Source organism: Ammospiza caudacuta, chromosome 19 (assembly GCF_027887145.1).
Source record: "Ammospiza caudacuta isolate bAmmCau1 chromosome 19, bAmmCau1.pri, whole genome shotgun sequence".
NCBI classification, from domain to species: domain Eukaryota; kingdom Metazoa; phylum Chordata; class Aves; order Passeriformes; family Passerellidae; genus Ammospiza; species Ammospiza caudacuta.
The window spans coordinates 12,883,885-12,906,481 of NC_080611.1; the positions used below are offsets into that span (position 1 = coordinate 12,883,885).

Below are 22,597 nucleotides of genomic sequence, written 5' to 3' on the forward strand. Positions count from 1 at the left end.
CTACAGGTACCACTGTTTCAGTTCTCTAAGCCTTCAGCTCTAGCTTTGTACTCCCTTTGCCTGTACTCGATACAACTGTGAACTCTCTGCACTTCAAGGTTTGTACCCCGTAAATACATGCTGAAATCTCAGAGTTTCAGTCTGTGTTTTGATGCACCTTTTAGTCTTTAAATTTTTTTAGAGCTTTCTCATATCTCATGTCATAACCTGTTTCTCAAATAAAGGCAGTTGGCTTTCTTTTTTTCTTTTGTGAAATACCCCAGCTTTTTCTTGTGTGCCTCTGAAAATAATTTAGATGTGAGAACCCATTTTCCTGAAGACTGAGCATCCTTTTCAGCATCATTCTACATTCAGAGCACTGCCTTTTCTTCCCCCTACTCCATGAAAATAAAATAGTGTGTATCTCCTTAAGGGCCTCTGAAACAGAAACAAAACAGGCCTTGACCTTACTGAGCTGGCAAACTACAATCTTTTGATTAGAGATAAACAGAATAATTAGTATATTGCCTAGCCTGAAAGTAATCCCTTGTTAGTGCAGGTGTGCTCAGTGTGAACAGTAAGTGGCTTGGCTTTGCTCATGTTGCAATTGGGCCTCCGAGTTCACAAGCATTGCTTAGTGAGCCATGGCTCATCTGGACAGCTTTGCCGTAGTACTGCAAGGCTGGCATCTTCTTGCACAGCTGCTGAAAGTTCAGGTTGAAACTTTTTTCCATTAGTGTGGTGATTTGCAGTTGGATGCACAGAGGTGGGTCTATGTTGCAGTGCCAAACTGAGCAGTTTTTCAGCTCTGTGTCAGGAGTGTGGCAGCCTCCAGCCATGCCATGGACAGGAGTGGACAAGATAAGGTCTACCTGCATTTCTCCATTGTGCTTATTAAGAAATGCCTTGGTATGGAGGGAGGGACAAATATACCTTAAATACTAATTCTTTATAGAATGGTATCCAATTACTACTCTCAAGTGTAAGGCTCCTCCTGAATTTAGGAGCCAAAAGCCACCTTGACTGTTCCTTCACACTGGTCTAGTACTTCTGGTACTTCATAAATACAGTGATGACACTGTATTTATGAGAGGGAGGGGTGATCTAAAATCTCTCTGTGTGTTTCACACAGCCCCAGTTCTCTTGTGCTGGAACTGGCTGTTTTGCCTTTGTAGACTTTGAGCAGGAGAATGTCTGAGCTTTCTGATCTTTTTGGGAAACTGTTAATGGGGAGAGGTCAATTAAACAGTTTGAAATTCTAGGATAATACATATTTGGGTTTTTTACTCCAAGAGGGGGAACAGACCAGGAAACTCAGACTACTTGACAGCTTTAGCATGTATGCCTGTGCAAGGGAAGAAGTGGACATTTCCACATGAAGTGGAAGAGGTGGTTTCAAGTTTCCATCTTTAAAAAAGGCATGTGTAGGACCTGCATCTGGTTTTGTCACATCTCTCAGAATTTATCACATGTAAAGGACAAATGACTACATCATGAAGTATGAGACCTTGAGCAAGGAAATACTACTGGACTTGGTTACAACTTCCCACATATTTTTAGATAACCCTCTCTGTTAAAATAGAGATTTCATCCTCCCCCAACCTTTGGTTCATGGAAGACTGTTAAGTGTGATCATACTGTAAGAAACTAATAATTGTTAATGTGGATATAGCAAGATCTTACAGTTTTACATTCACATTTTCCAAGTACTGCTGCTTTCCTTTATGCATTAAAAATGAAGCCTACTAAAACACTAACAAATGTGACACATTTTCTGTTTGTGAGGAAGTCACACTGCTATTTTTAGTATGCCAGAAGGCTGTTCTAATACAATAAACTTAGTTGCCAGTATTAAAAACAGAACATGAAGGGTTAATGAGCATACAGCAGGCAGAGTGTAATGGCAGCTTACAGAAATTGTCTCCACCCAAAAATGCAGCATTTTCAGTCTTTCAAATACAGCATTACACATTTAATTGCATCTCTTTTATTTCAAATGCAGGATAATTCCCTGAGTAAGCAGTTTTTTACTTAAATAAAACTTTTCCAGAACTTAATTATGTGGAAGAAGTTCACACAGCTGACAGTGAGCTGGAGATGACACATTCTTTGGCCCAGGGAACTAGTGTAGTGGTCTGGCAGGAGCTCTTGGACTGTTCATTTCCAAAGCTTCACCCTGTACTGTCACCAGCCTCCTTCAGCACTGCTGTCTCCCCCACCTCTGTGTCTCCTCTCTGACTGATCTCTGGGGTCTGAATTCCTCTTTGACTGTGCTGCCATGAAAGGGATTTTTCATACTTGGTCTTAAAAAGTAGTCCATGACCTGAAAAAGCAAAAGGGGGAAAAAACCCCAAACCAACATCCTGAAATGAGGTGACTACTGTGGTAAACGGAATACCTCATTCCTTATAAAGACTGGGTCGTTACAGACTGGAAACTGCATCCCAAGGCTTTAGAAGCAGGAGCAATGACATAGAGAAGGAAGAGCAGTCTTTTAAAATGGCACTACAAACTTTTACATAACACGTAGGTAGTATGTAGATTTTAACACCCACCTACACCCCATAACCCAAAGATTCAGTAACGAATATAGATGGGAGATGGATAAGATGTTTGCTTGTTAAGGCCAGATGCACTTACCTGGACAATCTGCCACCTCCTTGAATGCTCTTTTCTTACAGCATCCTCGGCACATGTTAAACACACATTTAGTGCCCTGGGTTGGGACAGTGGTATAAAGAAGCTTGTGTCAGCGAAAATAAAATTATTACTGTTTACTATAATAAGTAACAATACAGCTCTGCACTTTCAGATCTTTGGAAAAAAACGTGTACTCAGCCTAATGAAGATGATGGAGTTGATGTCATATTGGGTGCTATCTGCTGTTTGCACATAAAGAACAAAAAAAACCCAACTGACCAAAAAAAAAAAACCCACATTCAACTTGTGCAGCCCCCACAGCCTGTTGGGCAGCCCGAGCTACCCACCACAAGCAGCCACATGCCATAAGCCCTCTGGAACAAGCATGAACTCATTTGGTGCTGGCGAGCCTGCTCTAGTTCTCTGCAGCATGAAACACAGTGCTACCATCTGCATCTATGCCTACAATATGTTACCACCGGAATTACTTCCCTACTTGTATCTTAAAATACACCTGCATATTTATTAAAAGTATAATGTGTGACCCTTAGGGGACGGCAGCAGCTGAGTCTTGGCTACCTGATGAGGTGGCAGAACGAGCCTGGGTCTCGGGGCTGCTTTGCTCACATACAGTTTAGAAAAGGGGGTTGATATTGTGTACCATGGTTCCCTTCACCCCAGTCAGAAAACCTTTCATGTTTAGGGAGGCTTTAGTTGAGTTCCTTAGGCTTTTCCTTCTCCACACACCCCTACCCCATTTCATGACATAGCTCAGAAGCACATAATCTAGCGGAAAAAAAAATAATTACAGACCTGGTACCTGCAGCATTACAGTGATGCAACAGCAAAACAAAAATAAGTCTAAGCCCTGGTGCAGACAATCTTGCTTTATGCACCAAGCAATGACACCTGGATTAGCTATGAAACAGGATGGCTTTGAAAGCAGGCCAGCCTAGTGCTCAATGCTTTCCCAATGATGAACACAGCAAAAAAAATCCCATTTTTTTCAGTAGCTGCAACTTCACATTAAGCCCCAGCTGGCTGCCACTGCTTTGCTGCAGTAACAGTGTTACAACAAGGAGCAACATCATATGCTTGTGTTGCAGGCTCCCGTGCCCCTGAGGTGTATGTAATGCTAATTTTTAAGCTAGAACACAAAATTACTTATATCTTACACTCCACTTTACAGGTATATTAGCAGCAATAAATACACTCTGCTTACACAGCTCAGCAACATCACCCTGTCAAGCAAACAGCTATGTTCCCCCAAGAGAAAAAATAAACAAGCAAAAGCAAAATGAACTCTTTGCAAATATCAAAATATTTGAAATTTCAATACAGAACCTGTAAAACCAGCTGCCTCATTTCGCTTTGCTAATAGTGAAAGTCAATGTAATTTATTGCAAAGGCAGGACTGAGGATGAGGAGGTGCTTAGGCTTGTTTTGATAAGGGCAGAGATCCAAACACAACACAAAACAGCTGCAGGTGCTGCCTGACGCTGCAGGCTGTACTGCGATGACATGAAGTATTTTTATTTTACACTAAGAACCACACCAGTTATTCAAATTTTCTCTTTGCAGAAAAACTCCACCCACCACTAACCCCAATAAGAGGGGGTTGTTTTTCATTTCACAGTAAAATATGCATGTCATACATGTGTAGAAGTCTGGAGATTTGTTTCCAAGACATCTTCAGAAATTCAATTAACTCACTCAACTGTCTCAGCAATAAATACCCTCAGCAGCAGCAGGACTGCACTTTTTTGGAGAGGAAGGCAAAGTCTCTCAAAGTCTCTCAAAGAATCTGTTGTGTATGTTAAGGATTTTTGTGCAGCACCTTCAACCTCAGAGATTGGTTACAGTTAATGGTTAAAAAGCTTTTGCCCAAGTATGGGCTTTCCTCCCCAAACACACACTTATCAGCAGGACTTGGCATGCACCTGTGTCACTGGGCACTGGCACAGACCTACCTTTGGATTTGGAATAACAGAATAGAATCAAAGAATAGTTTGGGTTGGAAGGAGCCTGTAGAGGTCATCTACTCCAATCCCAGGCAAAAAGCAGGGACATTTTCAACTAGATCAGGTTGCTCAGAGCCCTGTTCAACCTGACCTTGAATGTTTCCAGGAATGGGGCATCCACAACCTCTCTGGGAAACCTGGGCCACTGCCTCACCATAAAAAACGACTTCTACCTCTCTTCAAACCCATTGCCCCTTGTCCTACTCCAACAAGCCCCACTAAAAATTCCATTGCTGTCTTTCTTTTAAGTCCCCTCTAGGCACTGGAAGGGGCAGTGAGGCTCCCCAGAGAGCCTTCTCTTCTCCAGGCTGCACAGCCCCCCTGTCTCTCAGCCTGTCTCCTTGACAGAGGGACTTCATCCCCCAATCATCTTTGTAGCCTCCTGTGGGCCTGCCCTAACAGCTCCCTGTGTCTCCTGCACCAAGGGCCCCAGAGCAGGATGCAGAGCCCCAGGCGGGGGTGCGACCAGAGCATAGGCACAGAATGCGCCCCACCGTGACCTGCTGTCCATGCTGCTTTTGATGCAGCCTAGAGCACAGGGGCTGTCTGGGCTGTGAGTGCACATCAGTGAGTCATGACCAGCCTCTCTCCCACCAGCACCCCAAAGTCCTGGGCAGGGCTGCTCTCAGTCTGTGCCTCCCCCCAGCCTGGATTTGATACCATGGTTGCCCTGAACAAGTGTAGAATCTTGCACTTGGCCTTGTCAAACCTCAGAGGTTCCCACAGGCCACTGCTTGAGCTTGTCCAGGTCCCTCTGGATGGCCCTGTCCCTCAGGTGTGTCACCACTCCACTCAGCTTGGTGTCATCTGCCAGTATGCTGAGGACACTTTGATCGCAGTACGCACATCATTGGTGGAGACATTGAGCAGTGCTGGTCCCAGTACAGACCCCTGAGGCACACCACGTGTCACTGATCTCCATCCAGACACTGATCCCTACATGGACATTTAATTTCCATTTAATGGAAATGCTTTGATGGACGCCTGTACTGACTTACCTTAGGGTTTCCACATTGATCACATTTTGCATACTTGGCTGAGAAAGAGAGAGAAAGAGAGAGAGAGAAACCTGATTTCACCAATGGTATTTTTATGTGGAAGAAGTAAGTTTAAAAAAAAAATCAGAACCAGAAAAGCCTGGTGCTTTTCTAGACAGAGACTCATTTTGAAATAAAAATACAGTACCTCCAGTAACAGTGCAAAGGTAAAAATACTTTGAATTTTTAAGTGCTTCTATGCTAAAATCCAAACATTGAAAATTTTAATCCTCAAGTCAAGCATAAAACAGGAGGACATCAGCTTGAAATTCATACAAAATTTCTACTTCAAATGCTAATGATAGCTACAATACAGTTTGTAAATAATTTTGATCTTAAAAAGATGCTTAGAGAGAATCAGTGACCTACTACTTTGATCCTTGTTTCCTTTACTAGTGAACATTATTTGAATCATGTTGCCTGCTATTGAAATTTCAATAGCAATAATTCCTCCTCTTTTCAAAGAAGTTTCTACAAGTACACAAGCCAGGAAAATTCTTAGCGGCAAGTTATGTCGAAAGTGGTATCAGCATATCTCCATATATTTATGCCGATAAATGGAACTTACGTTTTAAAGATGGATCAAAGCTTTTATTTGGATTTCTTAACTTCTTTTTTTGTTTATTCTTTGACAGAAGCTCAGAATTTCCATCTTCCTCTTCTTCCAGAGCACGTTTTCCTCGCACACCTTTTTCTGTTCCACTATCTCCATTCTCCTTGCATCTCTCCTTTGGCCTGAAACAGTGAATTTCATCATAAGTTGACTGGAGGGAAGGAGTAGCTGTTCCCTGACCATTATTTTGGTTTACAGAAATCTGGGTAAACCATAAACCTTTCTATTGTGGAAATGAAGTGTCATTGCCCTTAGAAACGGGATAGACAAACCTAGCTGTTTTGGTTAACACTAGCAGTTAATAACAGACACACTATCAGATATATCAGTAGGAAAGCCAATTAAAGTTGGCCCGCTAAATTAGGCACATCAGGTTATTGTTCTCAGCTGCTAGCTGCTGTGAGACTCCAAAGTTTTACTTTCCAGAGAGAGAGAGAGAGAGAAATTTGAGGAGGATCCAAAGGCGAAGATGCAAACAATGAGCAACATCCCCACAAACAAAGCAATAACTAGGAAAAAACCAAACTAGAATACAGATAATGCAAAGTCTTCTTCAGCCTTTTTTCTTTTTTTTTTTTTTTTTTTTTTTTTTTTTTAATGGTATGGGTGGGAAAGGCCTATGAGTACCTGTAAGTATCAATAAAAGTAACTCACCCTGGCCTGATGTATGGCTGACAGATCCAGTGGAAAAAAGGCAACCCTTCTTTTGGCTTTTCTCCTTCTTTCTGATTAGCTATTTCTTCCTGCAGCATAGAGTTACAGTCAGTCTTCCTGGAGTTGTCAGAAAATACACTAAATAACACTTCAAACTCCAGGAAATCACAAATTGAAATTTAGGCTAACAATTACTGACTATTACATATAGGCTAAAAAACCATCTATGACAGATGAAGTGAAGCACATTTCTAACTCCTAAATCAACTTTATCCCACATAAAGTTGTCCAGGCTTAAGGGGATGCTACTCTAGTAAGCTACGAATATCAAGGTTAGTAAGCCACAAATCCCAGAGAAGTGAGTAATGGATGTCAACTCTATGACATACTTAGTACATTGCCACCAAGTGCAGACAGTGCTGTTCTGGGAGATTAGAGCCCATCTTGGTACCTGACATCGCAGTTTCAGCTCCCTGTTGACATCTACAATGCCCTCTAGAGTCTTCACTTTTGCTAATTCTTCACGCAGCTGCTGGTAAACTTGAAGCCTGAGGTAAAGCCCAAACATCAGTTATATTTAGACTGCAATCAACTAAAAATAACTGCATAAAAACATTTTATACACTTTTCCTGATTTGTTTGCCTTTGGTAGAAGCTTATATTCGTCTTTGTAAGTCCAGAGAGAAGCACACATATGTCTCTTCCAGATAAAGACTCAGCAGACAACCAAGGTACTTTGACATAAACTAAAGTGAATGTAACTACCCAGATCCATCATCTGCTTCTCTGCCCATAACTATGTAACTGTCCATAGCTATGCTCTTACTCCACAACAAATGCAACAGCACTCTGCCTCACAATGAACAAGGAGATAGTTAACTTGTGCTTGCCATGAAGTGTGTGCAGATGGGCAATTACCACATTGCAGCTGGCGTGCTGTGAGATCACACCCTGGCTGATCTTGTGGCAACTTGTTCATTCCCCATGCCCTGTTTCCCTGATACAAAATAAAGGGTAAAGACCTCAGCCCACACCCTCTCCAGCCAGGTCCAGGAAAGAAAACTTTGCAGCATACTCATTCTGGCCAAACAAATCCTTGTCCAGAAAGCCCAGACACTTTCTAAGCAGGATGAGCCCTGAAAACATTAAAGAGTTCTATGGAGATACTCACGTGTGATGCCAGAGCTTGAAGAGATGAGCCCTAACATAAGACAATGGACAGGGGTACTTCCGCACGATCTCCAGGTACTCCTCAGCCATCTCCCACACCAATGGGTTCCGGCCCTCAAACAAAGCTGGGTTATGAAGATTACCTTCTAGGGAATGAAAATAAATACTCAAACTTTCATTTCAGGATTGAAACAAAGGCCACAATCTCTGCTCTGGAGTTTGATCATCTCTTCTGTGATCCTACAGCCACAGACACATCACCCACGTACTCTCAAAAGGAACACAAGGTCCGTAATACTCCAGCCTGACCCTGGGATACTATATTTCACTATGCAATTCCTAATTGCACTGAACAGCTCATATCTAATTAAAGTTCTGTTTCTAGAAAGGCATATAATCTTGACAGGAAGACAGTAAACCAATTAATAGATAGAGAAATCACTGCTTTTGTTGCCCAGTGGTTAAACACTGAAATGACAGGTGTCTTGCCTTATGTCTGTATTGATATTTGTCTGGCCCAAATTCACAAATACAGCTTCTCACTGTGCTTTTCTCCACTGGCTTCACAAGCTTTTTGTTAACCAGTATTATCTAAAACCAAGATTCTACAACCCTTCTTTGACTGTGTGAGTGATTAGAAGCTTTTCTGATGCCTATCCTAGCTCTTCCTGTAGGAAGTTATGTCAATTCTTTCTTGTCCCAACCCAACATGAACCACCTGCAGAAATATTAACCCACAGATGCACTTAGTTCATTGAGAACCATTCAAAAACTGTTCCATTGATTAACAGATGTCACAAAAATATTCCAGGACCACAGGAGCCCCATATGCCTCCCATATGTCAGGTAATTACATTTGAGCTCAATGAGTCAATGGTATTGCAAGTCCAACATAACGATTCTTTACCAATCTTAAGGGGTTCCTATTCCTGGTATGAAGTGACCAGTGTAAGATGAGGGAGAATGGCCACTCAGCTGTCAAGCAAAGCTGTTCACCAAGTCAATCTGACGTAAGTTTTTAACAAATGTATGCAAGGCTGCTAAGGAAATAAGAAACAACTCATATTCTCATCAGAGTAGAAGTGTTAATTTTCTTTACCTGCACTCATGACACCATGTACTCCTGTCTTACGGATGCATTCTTCCACATCACTGAGACACTGGATGTTTCCATTTGCAAATACAGGAATGTTTACAGCTTTTCTATTCCAATGAATAAAACAGATGCATAAAACTGAGAATTAGAGTCAACCCAAGAATTCTCCTCCTGTCACATAAATTTGTTTGCTCTTCAATACCACTGTACAATCTGTTTAAAATCCAGTGTGTTAGCAGGAATTCACTAAGACTGGTACTGCTCACTAACCTTACAGCTTGAATGTGCTCCCAAGATGCCACACCAGCAAGTGGTCCTTTCTGTTCTTTAGTACGGCCATGCACAGTCAGCAGCTGGAACACAACATTACATTTGCTTTCCACGTGTATGAACCACTGGAATAAATCCACTGAAAAAAATTTCCTTTTGCTCCCTACACTTCAGGGATGCCACTGAGTTCCTGCTGCTATTTCAAGAGTGCAGGGAGTTTAGCAACACCGAAAAGTATCAGCATGGTCTTAGGCTCCTTTCATCTTGCTATTCCATGGCATGAAAAGATTCTATCATGGGAGAACCTACAGGTTTCCTTTCCTTCTCCTACTGGATTCAATTTGTGATTCACTGTGGAATTTGTGATATATTGATCTACCTTTCTCCTCAGCAGAAAGTCCAAATACTGTCAGTATTGTCTCTAACTGCAGACCATCTCTTCCAATTTAATTGGAGTTAAATCCTAGAAGGCTGCCTACTTCTTCTAGTGATACCTTTTGATACCCTTTTTCTTCTGCAGTACCGTGGATTTTATGCATTCACACTTGCCTCCTGCAGCACTATGTGAATATTGAGATGCTCAACCACAGTGAAGGATGCTGCCCAGTGCAGTGATTACAAAAGACTGAAATTATTGTGTCTTTTGTACCACACCACTGACCTGTAGCCTAGGGCTGCAAACACACAGAATCTGTCTGCATTCTGTTTGCTCTGTCTGTAAAATAATGCAGCCTATTCATATCCACAGTATACCAAGAACTGGTCATCAGATACTTTACAAAAAGATACGTGTCCAGTGCAGGAGGAGACAGAGCAGCTGCCTTCTTACCTGGCAGCCAGCTTTCTCCAGCATCTGTGCATACTTCACTGTCTTGTCAATCTCTGGGAAAACGCGGATTTTGCATGTGATGGGAACAGAGAGCTTCTCGTTAGCCAGTAAAACTGAGAAAGATTGAAAACACAGGTAAGTGGGCTGCACAATGCTATGAAAAGTGTCTGCTCTCCTCAAGATCTGATACTGGGTATGGTATTTTAAAAGCCTAAGAAGTTACTGCTATGCAGTCCTCATAGCTTGTACTCCTCCAACATTAACACTTGCTTGTCTACCTTTCCCACAAAAAGGTACTTCACTTCTTTGCAAATTATCACCAAAAAAAATCATTATAAGTAGAGTCTTATCCATGGCAAGCAGAGGCTTATCAAGTGAGGTAGGCTGCAGATGCAATCAAGTAGTAAATGTAGGTTATAGAGTCAGGGTGAAATCTAGAACATGGTAAACTCCCAGTCCTTACACAGTACATGGAATCACAAAAATACCAAAAAGAGAGCTAACAAGGAGAACCAACTGGAAAACAGTGAGTAATGCTGTGTCTGAAATTCTCTTCTCTTACAGAGCTTGGATATACAATGTAGGAAGTCACCTGCTGTCTTCTAATCTAAATCCTATGAGCTCTAATGATAGGTACTTCCCATCACCCTTTCAAAGGAGCAAGCAAGGTGTATAGATGCAAGCAGAAAAGAGTGCTCCACCATTTAAAGGCAGCTGGGAAAAGAAGGAGGAAGAGGACAGCCTAAGATACCTCTCTTACTAGGCAGCCTGGGTTCACCCAACTAGATGACCTGGGTTCTCTTCACACCTTGAGGCCATTCTGATTTGCATATTTCTCAACAGCCACACTACATGCTGGGCAAGGATGCACTGTCTTATCTTCCAGGTTCTCAGCAGTGTCTTTGTACCAAACATCACTCAAGATTCCCCAGACCACTGGGAATGCAAACAGAAATAGGACTGTCTAACTTCATGTTTCCAACACTTGCTTTGAAGTGGGATGAAGGCACATTCTCAGTTCTACAAAATGATCAAAACTTTGCTTTTTATATCAGTTACAAATATATTTCTTAAAAAAATACGATACTGATCACAACAGCTACTGATAGCCTGAAAATAACCTACATGAATTAGGAGAAGAAAGGCATAATTTGCTATATTCTGGACAGAAAGAGTACATGGAGTTGATCAGAAAAGGGAAACTGTGGCTTCAAGCAGAAACATGACCCTTGGCACCTGAGAACTTCAATGTGAAAGAGTAAGGCACTGGGACTTCTACTGTTTCTAGAGCTGGAGAGCCACTAAGCTATCATATGAGACTGGGACTTAAATGACTCACTTTCACCTGAAGTCTGTTTCAGGTACAAAAGTTTTTTAGCAGATGTAGTGTGAGTTTGCCGTGGAATACCACCAAGTATCTTGAGGGTACCACTGGAATACCATATGAAATAAAAAAAAATAAAAGAACAAATAAAGAATACAACTACCTCTTCAAAACCCAAACACAACTCTGCCTAAAGAAATATGATGCATCTCCAGTCCCCCAAAATCCCCAAACTTCCTCTCAATAATTACTTTATCCTATTCCTTCTCCAAATACTTACTCATTCTCTGAAGAAGATCCCACTCCTCTTGCAGGAATGCTCCATAGTGACCTATGATAAAATAGCACATGACAGACTTGCGCAGAAGAGTAAGATCCGGAAGCACAGTTTTCATAAACTCTCACAAAGATCCAGACACTCATATGCCTCACTGGCAGAAACACAATTGCTCTGTCCTGCCCCAACTGGAAGAGTGGGATCATTCTGTTCTCCCTGCCATCCTAAATTTACAGGATAAACAAGGAATACCCACACCCTACTTTCACTAGTACTCCCCAAGGCTGATGTGTTGACACTTGCAGCTCAAAGTCCAACTTCTAAGGGTTTATACCAGATGTTTAATAAATCCTATTAGGTAACAGATGATCAGACTGAACGATCTATTTGTACCATTAATCATTTCCTATAAGTCTTTGAAAGGTATTTTAGAAGAAGAATGGGCAGTTACTGAACAAACATTTTCTCAATACCTTAACTGATCCAAAATTTTCAAACACTGCCTCTGGTCTTCAAACATGCAGTATCTAAGGGATTCAGTAGGTGTCATCCTCTTCTACACTATTGTGAAAAAACTCTGCAAGTGTCAGGGAAATAGGAGATCCTAAGGGTCTGAATGATCTAATTTTAAGTGCAGTTTTTCAAAAATAGGCTGTTTGAGCAAAAATCAGAAAGAAAACCAAGCTCTTACTAAAAATAATGTTTCTGAAGGATATTCTAGACACAGGACCTGCCACTTAAGAGAAATCAGAATTAATTATATCTTATTTTTGCTTTAGGTACTACAAAAAGCATTACCTGCTACATTGGGTGTAACTAAGTCTGGCTTCAGCAGTACTGTCGCCTCCCCAAGGCATGACTTGGCCCTCTTGGTATTTTACTACCAACATTCCCATTTGAAATGCCACTTGCCATTTCTCTGCTTATCCAGGGTTCAGATTTGCACATACCTCTCTTTGCAATCATTTGGGGGCAACCCAAATTTAGGTCTATGGCATCACAGTAATCCTGAGCCAACAGTGCTGCTTGGACAAACACTTCAGGATCATTGGCACAGAACTGTGAAAACCAAAGAGAAGTGGAATAATCAGGCAATAGCTTTCCTCAAGTACTGACACAAAGTTATGATGTAGTTATGAAGCAACTACCTGCTACAGAAAACAGGCAAATATGCAGAGTTAATAACACCAAACACTATTTCTCAAAATGATCAAGGGAAGCCATGTGACGTAATCTTGTTGGACCTCAGTAAAGCATTAGATACTGTTTCTCACAGGATGGTTCTGGACAAAATGTCCAGCCCACAGGTGGACAAACACATTGTGTGATGGGCAAACAACTGGCTCATGAGTCAAGTGCAAAGGGTTACAGTGACTGGGATGACATCAGGCTGGTGACCTGTCATGATTAGGGTTCCGCAGGGCTCCATCTTAGACAGGGCCAGAGCTCTTTAACAGCTTCATAAATGACTTGTAACCTTGCTGACATTTGTTACCTTGCTGAGGATACTAAATTGGGAAGAGCTGTCCACGCCCTGGAAGGCACACAGGCGCTGCAGAAGGACTGTGACAATAAGAGGGCTGGGCAATCACAGACCATATGAAGTTCAATAAAGCGAAGCAGCCTATTCTGAACCTGGGACAGGGTGACTCTGCATGTATGGACAGACAGGGGAACAAAAGGCTGGAGAACAGGGCTGCAGAAAGGGACCTGGGGGTCCTGGCTGATGGCAAGCTGAATATGAGCCAGCAGTGCCCTGGCAGCCAGGAAGGCCAGCTATGTCCTTGGGGGGCATCTGGGAGCATCTTGGGGAGCTGGGCCACGGAAGGGATTGTCCTGCTCTGCTCTGCACTGGGGCTGCTTCACCTCAAGTCCTGGGGACAGTTTGGGACACCACAATATAAGAAAGATCCAAAGCTATTAGGGAGTGTTCAAAGGAGCTTACAGAGATGGGGGCCATACAAGGAGTGGCTGAGGTCACTTGGCTTGTACAGCCTAGAGAAGAGGAGACAGAGGGCAGACTCCGTAGAAGTCCATAACTTCCTCACAAGGGCAGCAGAGGGACAGCTCTGCTCTCTGCTCTCTGTGACCAGTGACAGGGTGCTGAGGGAATGTCTGGGGCTGTGTGTCAGGAGAGGCTCTGGCTGGATGTCAGGGAAAGGTTCTTCCCCAGAGGGTCGTCAGACACTGAAACAGGCTCTCAAGGGCAGTGGCCATGGCCCTAAACCTAAGCCAGAGCTCAAGGAGCATCTGGACAACACTGGTGGGATTCTGGTGGCTGCTCTGTGCAGAAGTTGGACTTTGTGAATCCCTTACAACTGAGGATATTCAATGATTCTATTAAAAAAAAACTCAAAACAAAATCTGTGACACTTACCAGCTAAAGACTCTCAACCTTCAAATGACAAAATGAGAAAGATGAGCATTCAAGAGGCAAAGAAATATCAGATGAATATTTTACGTTTTGTACCCAAGAATAAGTGGAAACAACTTTTAAAATCCTTTGCAGAACAAACAGCTATAGCATTTTAGTACAAAAAGGCAGCACTTAAGAAAACAGTTACCCATAATGTCTCTGGGTCTTGAGACAGCTCAAACTTTGTAGATACCAATAAGCAAAACTGCCTCTAAAATGAATTCCCATGGAATGTGAAACAGACATATGGGCTATAGTCAAATGCTCAGTCTTAACTGAATGTAATTAATATTACATTTTAAACTGTGCAAAAAGCAAATTAATAAAATTAGTTAATTTGAAGCTTATTTGTTGAAGAGGACAGAGACAAACTCTTCTTCTCATTTATGGTTTTAAACAGATTTTCTAAACTTCATTTTTCACAAAAAGCAATTCCATCATGTCTTTAATAAACCTGAAACAAAATTTAAACACTTCTCAGCAGAAGGTGCTACTTAAACCCTATAGCACTACATTAAATTATGACTGACGCCTACTAAAATGAAAAAAATATTTTGCTTTCTCTGAGACAACTGAAACTATGGAAAGCCTCCAACCATGTCATATAAGGAGAATGTTAGCACAGTAAACAAAGCCTTCAGAGCAGGCTGAGCTCAGATGTACCTCTGTCTAATCTAATTCCAAGTCTGTGTGACCAAATCTTTAAGGACTGCTGCACAAGATCAATCCAAAGATCAGTTAGTTCCACACTTTATATCCAATAGTGGTCAGTGGGAAGAAGGGTAACACAGCAAGCTCACAGAAACTGATCCTGTTCTGGTAGTGTCACCCAGGACACACAGCTTACTGAGCTGAAGATCTGTGACTTACAGCTTTCTAAGATCACTTGAATTTTCGCCACTTTTATTTTTCTGTGTCAAAAGAAACTACCTCCCACAGAAGAAGAATGTATGAGATGCTGAGATTAGCTCATTTGGTTGGAGCATGGTATAGCTAATAATACTAAGGCTGTGAGTTCTATCCCTGTACAGACAATTCACTTAAGAGTTGGACTCAATGTACTTGTGGGCTGTGGACTCGTGGGTCCCATCCAACCCAGAATATTCCAAGATTCTGTGACAGCTGTACTGAGACAGATCAAAGGTCAACACCAAAATGTCTAGGGAACAGCAGAAGCTGAAAAAGTTTCTTTATGGACTTTGGAAACAGAAGGTGTGTTTGTTGCACCTAAAGACCCTCAAGTGTTTTCCTTCATTTGCTTTCTAAACTCATGTAATGTTCCAGAATCCAGTACATCCCACAGCAATGAATTTCACAGTTTATAACTACCACTACGCTTACTTGTTTCCCATTCATCATCCTCAAGCCAGTAATACTTCCACAGGCTCCTCTTACCTCTCCCCTCTGTCAAGGGAGACACTTCTTTTCCAGGGTAAAGAGTCCTCATCCATTTAACTGCTCCATGTGTAGAAATCAGTCATTCCTCTGCTCACGACAGCCGTCTTTGCCTGCATTATTCTCCAGCTCCACAAGCCACTTTCCCTCTTTGGGTTAGAGTGAAATACCTTAACATCACACAGTAGACCAGAAGCAGAAGCAACATATGCTTGACAGTCTGTCCTATCTTCCTTGCATCCTTTCTCTATAGCTAAACACTGAGCTCAGGGTTTCAGATTAATACTCAAAAAAGCTGTGATCCTCGAGTGGCACCAGGTCCAGGACACACCCAGACTCTACAAGACCAACTGCAATCTGTTTCTAAAGATGAGTTGCAGGGAAAAACCCTCTGAGAAGTCGAGTGCTCCAGGCCCCTGGGTTAGGACAGCAAATCCTCTGCTAAACGTGGGATAAACAGAAAAACACACACATCTTCATGAACTGTCAGCGGTATTTAGATGAAGAAAATGAGATTTCTGTCATTCTATAGAATCACGTTAAAATGTGGATGAGGCTGACTACCTTCAGCTCATGCACATTTGGGAAAGGCCTGGATTTGTTAGCACGAGCGGGTGGAAGGCATACGTGCGTTTGGCAACGCTGACTCGCGTCCTCAAAGTTACCCGAGAACAGCACCGCAAGGTGAGCCCAGGGAAGCTGCTCTCGGCAGCCGCCGCCGCCGCCGCTCCCGGTGCTGGGGCTGACAGGGGAAGCCGGGGCAGGGGCCGCGCTCACCTGCACGATGAGCGGGCGGTCCTCGGGACAGGCCTCGTCGTAGAGGTTCTCGCGGCGGTAGTTGGCGTCCCTGAGGAAGACCTGGGCGTGCAGCATCGGTGTGTAGCAGAGCTGGGCGCCGTGGCGGCGGCTCAGCAGCCTCCAGGCCAGCTCGCTCTGGTCCACCATGGGCGCCACCACGTAGTGGGCGCTCCGCAACGTCTCCCTCCAGAAGGCTTCCCCGCGCAGCTTCGGCATCTCCCGCTTGCTCGCCCGTGCAGCGCTGCGGCCGCTGGCGGCCCGCGCCGCCGCCCCGGGGCTCGCGGCCTGAGGCCCGCAGGCTGCCGCGACCGCTGCGCCCGGGCCGGGCACCGGCGCAGCCGGACGGTGCCACCGCCATCTCGCTCCGGCCGGCTCAGCGGTGCAGCCGCGCGCCGTCCCCTCCAGAAACAGCGGCGCTGCCAGCAGGGGCCGCGCGCGGGAGAGGCGCAGCGGTCGCGGGGCCCCGCCGCGCTGCCCGGGGCGGCCGAGGAGCCGCAAAAGGGCGGCCGAGGAGCCGCAGCGGGGCAGCTGAGGGGCGCCGTGCGCGGGCGGTCTCCCCTCACGTGCCGCGGCGGCGCACGGAGCCCCGGCGCTTGGCCGGTAGGCGCCACGCGCAGCGCGGCAGCAACTCCCGTCCTTTGTCCCCCAGCCTAAGCCAGGCGTCTTTGAGCGCTTGGGCCTCCGCCGCAGCCGGTGCCGACGGGAAGCGCCGTGACTGAGCATTGCAAGAGCTCGGACAAAGTGCGAGGCCTGTCCTGTCCTTGGTGTCGGATGGTAGGGGCAGAGAGGTGAAAATGGTCCACACGACTGAACCAAATGTAACAGCATCCATGGCAATATCGTTCATTTTGCATCATTTTATAAAGCTGTTGATCATCACCAGGATGAGTACAGTGGAGGAGTTCTGCTTCTCTCAGCCAATACCTTCCAGCATATAAAAAAATGCTCTATCTCTACTCCAGTCAAAACAGCAATGTAACTTGAGTTACAGGACTTCTTTTCTTCAGGAGAGAAAAACTCCAACAAAATCGTAACAAAGCACAATAGTCTACACAGAGTTACATGTATACTCCCATGGCTCAGTAAGCCTGTTAAGTCTGCCTCTCTGCAGCCTAAAAAACAAGATTGCTATTTTAAATATACAGCCTCTGCACCCCTGCTATTAGCACTCTCCTTTCCTGTGATGAAACTGCTCCAGGGGTATTTTTTCTTTCTTTTGACCTGATTTGCAGGCATGATGTCTCGTAACTTGTTGAAGTGCAAAAGAAACAAACACCTGCTTCCTATTCTACCTTAAGTATTTTGGGTTTTACTTGACCTCCATTCTCAGCATCAGAGAACTTCACTTTCTGGTAGTGAAATAGAGATTTTTTGAATGCACTTGAATTAGCAATATGAATTAAGCATTTAAAGTTTAGCCTGTAGAACTATGTGTTGAATTTTAACCCTTCTACTTAAGAAACCCCTGCCATGGTACAAAGGGCATAGGAAATGCAAATTTCTGAAGCTTCTTGCATAAAGAACAATACCAGAGGAGACCAAGGGAACCCAGATAAAGGAGCTCCTCTGGCTCCAAGCTAATCAAAGCCACAGACATACTCAGATGAGCACCAAGAGACCAAGGGCGCATGCGCAAAGGGAAAAGTTCAATAGTTCAGCCAGGAGGAAGACCACAACCTTCAGCCTCAGAGACCACCAAAAGACCCCCGTGCGACCACCACAGCGAACCACGCATGCCCAGAAGGGCGTGGAACTATTTAGCATACGAGGCGAGGACAGGCGGGGCCAGGGGTTGAATATGCATGAAAAAATTGTGCAAACTATTGCATATGGAACACCTTTGTGAATAAAGAGGTGGGTCAGACTGAAGCTCGGGGCACAAGTTTTTCACGAGAGCTATCTCGCTTGTGCCGGGCACCGACATACATACCCACTTCATAACTGTCTCTGGTTGTGGAGTCTATTTATTCCGCGTATCGCTTCAGTAGTGCTAATTTATGTAACTAGTTCTATTAAACGGTGGCCCTTCTTGCATTATTTTTACTGCTATCTTCAGCAAGAGAGCTGTATTTCTTTGCCTTCTAAAGTGGTAGACTAGAAAAGGAAAATAATAGCTTTAATACTGGTGACAATATATGCTGTGTGCCATACATTCTTGAACTCTTTCTATTGCAGATTTAAGGTACATGGTCCATCATTTCAAAATAGCAATATGCATTTGTGACCCTAAACAGTTCCCCAGTCAGAGAACTGCTCTTCAGTCTTGAGACTGAGATCAGCATGGTTTTAGCCTGTGAGAAGCTATCTGAAAAGGATGGAATGCATCAGCTGACAAGAATCCCCACTTCAGTTTCACAGAAAGGGTAGGTATGAGGGACTTCACTTCTGTCCTTGTCTTCTCAAAACAAGAAACTGCAATACTGGATTTTGCTCTCTGATATTATTCTACGTGTCTAATCTGATGGGCTACTGAGAAATGAGCAATACCAGCACTAATAAGGTTTTTATTTTTGGCACACTGTGTCCAGCAGCCAGTTATAATAATGGTTTACATGGCAGTAGCTCATAATCAGATAATTATGGGGAAAAAAAGCCCTAAACATAACAATCTTCTGCTTTTCAAATAACAACCACAAGAACATTAACAGTATATGAGCTATAAGTTATTCTTCAGCAACTTCTATGACTAAAACAGTATTTTCAAGCTCTGCTTAGATGAAACCATACAGATTTGTTTATACAGGGAGCTTATCAAACTCCTGCTTCAACAGATGGGACGGCATTAGTCCTTGCTCCTTCCACACAGTCCATTCAGATCTTACACACATTAGCACAGCACTATTTTACCCGTTTGCTTTACATTTAATCCTTTCTTATTCCTTCCAGTTTTAAATATAACCAACACAAAAGTAGGATTCTTTCCCCTTTTTTTCAGGCTCACTACAACTGCCAGAAGTTAAACCAAACCAAGTAGTCCCCACTGGTTTTGTTTTATGTAGTACCCAATGCCAGCAGGTGCAGGGACAGTGGGCAGTAGATATCATGAAGTCCCATGGTATATGCACACAGCTTACACAGCCACTCCAGTATTAGTATGCAGTATGCCTCACACAGCAGACACTTTCCTCCTTCTGTTACTGTCTAACACTTGGACATCATACCAAAAACTTCAGAGCATTTATAGCCATTGCGTGTCTGACCCTCAGAGAGGCCCTGAGGCAGATGCTATGGTCCCATTTTATAGACAGGGAAACTGAAGCAGGAGTATTAATGGCTTGTCCAATACTGCAAATAGAAGCCCATCTAAAAGTCCCCACTTGAATATTATGGCTGTAAATTGGTTGTATCTAAGGTACCAAAATCATGGCAACAACAAGCCATGCTTCAGAATACTAAGCCTTCATTGTTATTATTTTTATCATTATTACTATTATTATTTCTATAGACTACAAATCAGATATGTTAGCAGCAGTTTTTTTGCTTTATACCAAGAAGTGAGAGACTCCAGATGAAACAGGGGATTAAGAAATGGTAGAAAAGAATTCAAAACCCAACCAGTGATGAATTCTGTTTAATTCTAGAAAAGCCAAAAAGACACTCTTCAAACCAAAAAGTATTAATTAAAAGAAAAAAAAAAAAAAAGAACAAGACATTTCAAAATGGTTTAAGCTGACATTATGTTGTTTTATTTCAATTTCACAAAAGAAATACTTTATAAAACTAAAATCAGTTAACCCAGCCACTATCAACAGAGGGTGGTATAAGCAAAAGACACTAGGTCAGAACCTGCAGTGAAGAGCCATCTGTTCCTGTCACTGGAATGCTCCTGTACCACCAGAATACTTTACTGGGGAATGAAGAGAAGAGGGGTTTTACAGCAGTTTGGAGAAGAACAATAGCTCCTCCTAGCTGGTGCTTTGTTGCTACCCAGGTCTCCTCTGTATCATAAGTGTAACAAGGATTTACTGATTTTGGAAAGGACAGATCCAGCATAGCAAAGGCAAGAAATTTTTCAATTCAATTTTATGCAAATTTCCTTTAAAAAGGTACTACTGTATTTTAAAATCAGACCATCAAACTGATTACTTAGCTAACTTATGTGGGATTTCCAATCTCATTACCAAAAGGAAAATGAACACAAGGCTTAAGCAAGCCCTGTGCTAAATAAAATATTTACGGGCCTTGGGCACATACCTGTATGTTTGCCTGAGCTTTGATTATGGGAGAGCAGGGATGGGAGGATTTGTTCAGTTATTGTTAAGGAATTCTATTCCTCGCCCTCCCCATTCCAAATTTTTCATTGGGTGGCAAGACTGGAGGTGAAAGGGAATAAGGTAAAGCAATAATCTTAATGCTTTACTAAGGTTCTGATAGAGCAGGCCACAGAACCTTGCACAAATATAAACAAAGTATCTGCCTAGGGACAGCTTTGCCTGTTTTTATCATGCCCAAGTTATGGCTGTTCAATACAGCAGCATCTGTCAAACAATCCACCCTATCCACCAGGCCCCTCTCTCCCCTGAAGAGTACATGATGGCAAGAATCCTTCCTTCTACCTAATGCTTTCTGAAAAGGTCAGGGCAGTGGGAGAAAGAAAAAAAAAAAACCAACAAAACCAACAAGAAATTAGATTATTTCAAAGATGGGCAACTTTCCCTTGTAGAATAAACCTTTCCCTCCAAAAAAGGATGTTTCTTTGCTCCTATAACCCACAATAAATTAAAACCAAGTAAGAAGTCTCTGGTTTGACACAATAAATACTTAGAATATAGCAAATTAAAAAATATAGTTACAAAACCCTCAATGGAATTCTCTTTCTGACCTAAACTGCAGACAGATTCTTCACAGATAAAAAGTATCTCCAAAATCAGCTGCAGCTCCTCTTCTCTCCCTGTTCACTAGGTCAACAAGTGCTATCACATACCCTTTGGAATACTGTTAAGACAAAAACAACATAAAGCACAAGAAATCTACTCCTAAATTTGTTTTTTTTTGTTTTTTTTTTATACTGCCAAGGGTATAGGAAGAAACCCTCTGTGGGGAACCCTCACTGCAGTGCACAGTGACAGAGTCACAGCACTGCAGTTAACATGGACAGGGAGACTAGGGGGAAAAACAGCCATAGGAAAGGAAGGAGACAGAACCCATAAATGTGGGAAAAGGAAAAGATAAGCAAGAAAGAGACAAAAAAGACCAATTGAGTCCAGCTGGACTTCTCAGCTCTGGCAGCAGAGCAGATGAGATGTTGAACAGGAAGAGTTCCTTGGGGCCTGTCATAACTAGGAATGTTGTTGGCATTTTCTTCATCATTGATAGTGAGGAAGCAGAAGTTAACCCTCTCTGACACTGACACGTGGCTCTGCCAGTGAGCTGTGGATGATCCCAATAATTGATTCAACACCATCTCCCTCCAGCAAGGTGCGATGATCTCCTTCAACAACGTGGACAGATACCTTCCCATCGCATACCTGCGTAAGTATGAAAAAGAAAAACTTTTCATTCACAATTTACAACCAGCTGGTCACCTAGCCACTTTGGGTTTGTTAGTCTTCCAAGTTACTCATAATTTAGATCACTGTCTCTATCGAACTCAGCTAAAAATGGCACCAGTTTTACTCTGACACATTTTCACAGATCAGCAGTGGTGCACTGTTTGGAACGGGTGTTTTAAAGCACAATAGTCTGACAACCTGACAGGTGATCCACTCAAATATAAGCTGGGCAGGAAGTTAACCAACCTAGTACCAAAAGAATAATTTACCAACAGTATCAAAGAATGAATGATAAAATAGCTACTTCCAAGCCCTTAAGCAAAGAAAACAACCCCCCCCCCCACATTCTCCCACCACCAGAAATCTTCCTTGAAGGTCATTATGTAACTTTAATAATGTATAAGTTAGCCTGGAATCAATAATGACTAAGCTGGGTATCTGAAAGGATAGGAGATGCCAGAAGCAGGAAGGGAATTCTGAAAATCACTTCCTTTTCCCTGGTATTTGCACCAATTTAAGCCTTGTGTGTGAGCAGGAGCTGAAGAACCTTATCTGGACTATGGGCCAAACCCCAACTTTTTTTAGA

At 43.0% G+C, this 22,597-nt stretch overlaps 2 protein-coding genes across 2 annotated transcripts in view; both read right to left on the bottom strand.

The window, feature by feature from the left end:
* Window positions 1-1,950: 1,950 nt before the first annotated feature.
* DUS1L (dihydrouridine synthase 1 like) lies at window positions 1,951-16,762 on the bottom strand. The gene is made up of 13 exons (XM_058817374.1): window positions 16,499-16,762; window positions 12,861-12,969; window positions 11,914-11,964; window positions 10,310-10,422; window positions 9,481-9,563; window positions 9,214-9,317; window positions 8,116-8,260; window positions 7,396-7,492; window positions 6,945-7,033; window positions 6,246-6,412; window positions 5,639-5,676; window positions 2,620-2,695; window positions 1,951-2,302 (listed from the first exon to the last, which is right to left on the bottom strand). Exons 1-13 carry the CDS (start codon window positions 16,733-16,735, stop codon window positions 2,151-2,153), a joined length of 1,461 nt encoding a protein of 486 aa, XP_058673357.1. The 5' UTR covers window positions 16,736-16,762; the 3' UTR covers window positions 1,951-2,150.
* A 3,420-nt stretch (window positions 16,763-20,182) lies between these two features.
* The window catches only part of FASN (fatty acid synthase), a 41,614-nt gene continuing 39,199 nt past the window's right edge, over window positions 20,183-22,597 (bottom strand). The window contains exon 43 of the mRNA XM_058817474.1: window positions 20,183-21,987. Coding sequence (XP_058673457.1) covers window positions 21,850-21,987 — 138 coding nt within the window. The 3' untranslated portion in view covers window positions 20,183-21,849. The remainder of the gene's footprint in view (window positions 21,988-22,597) is intronic.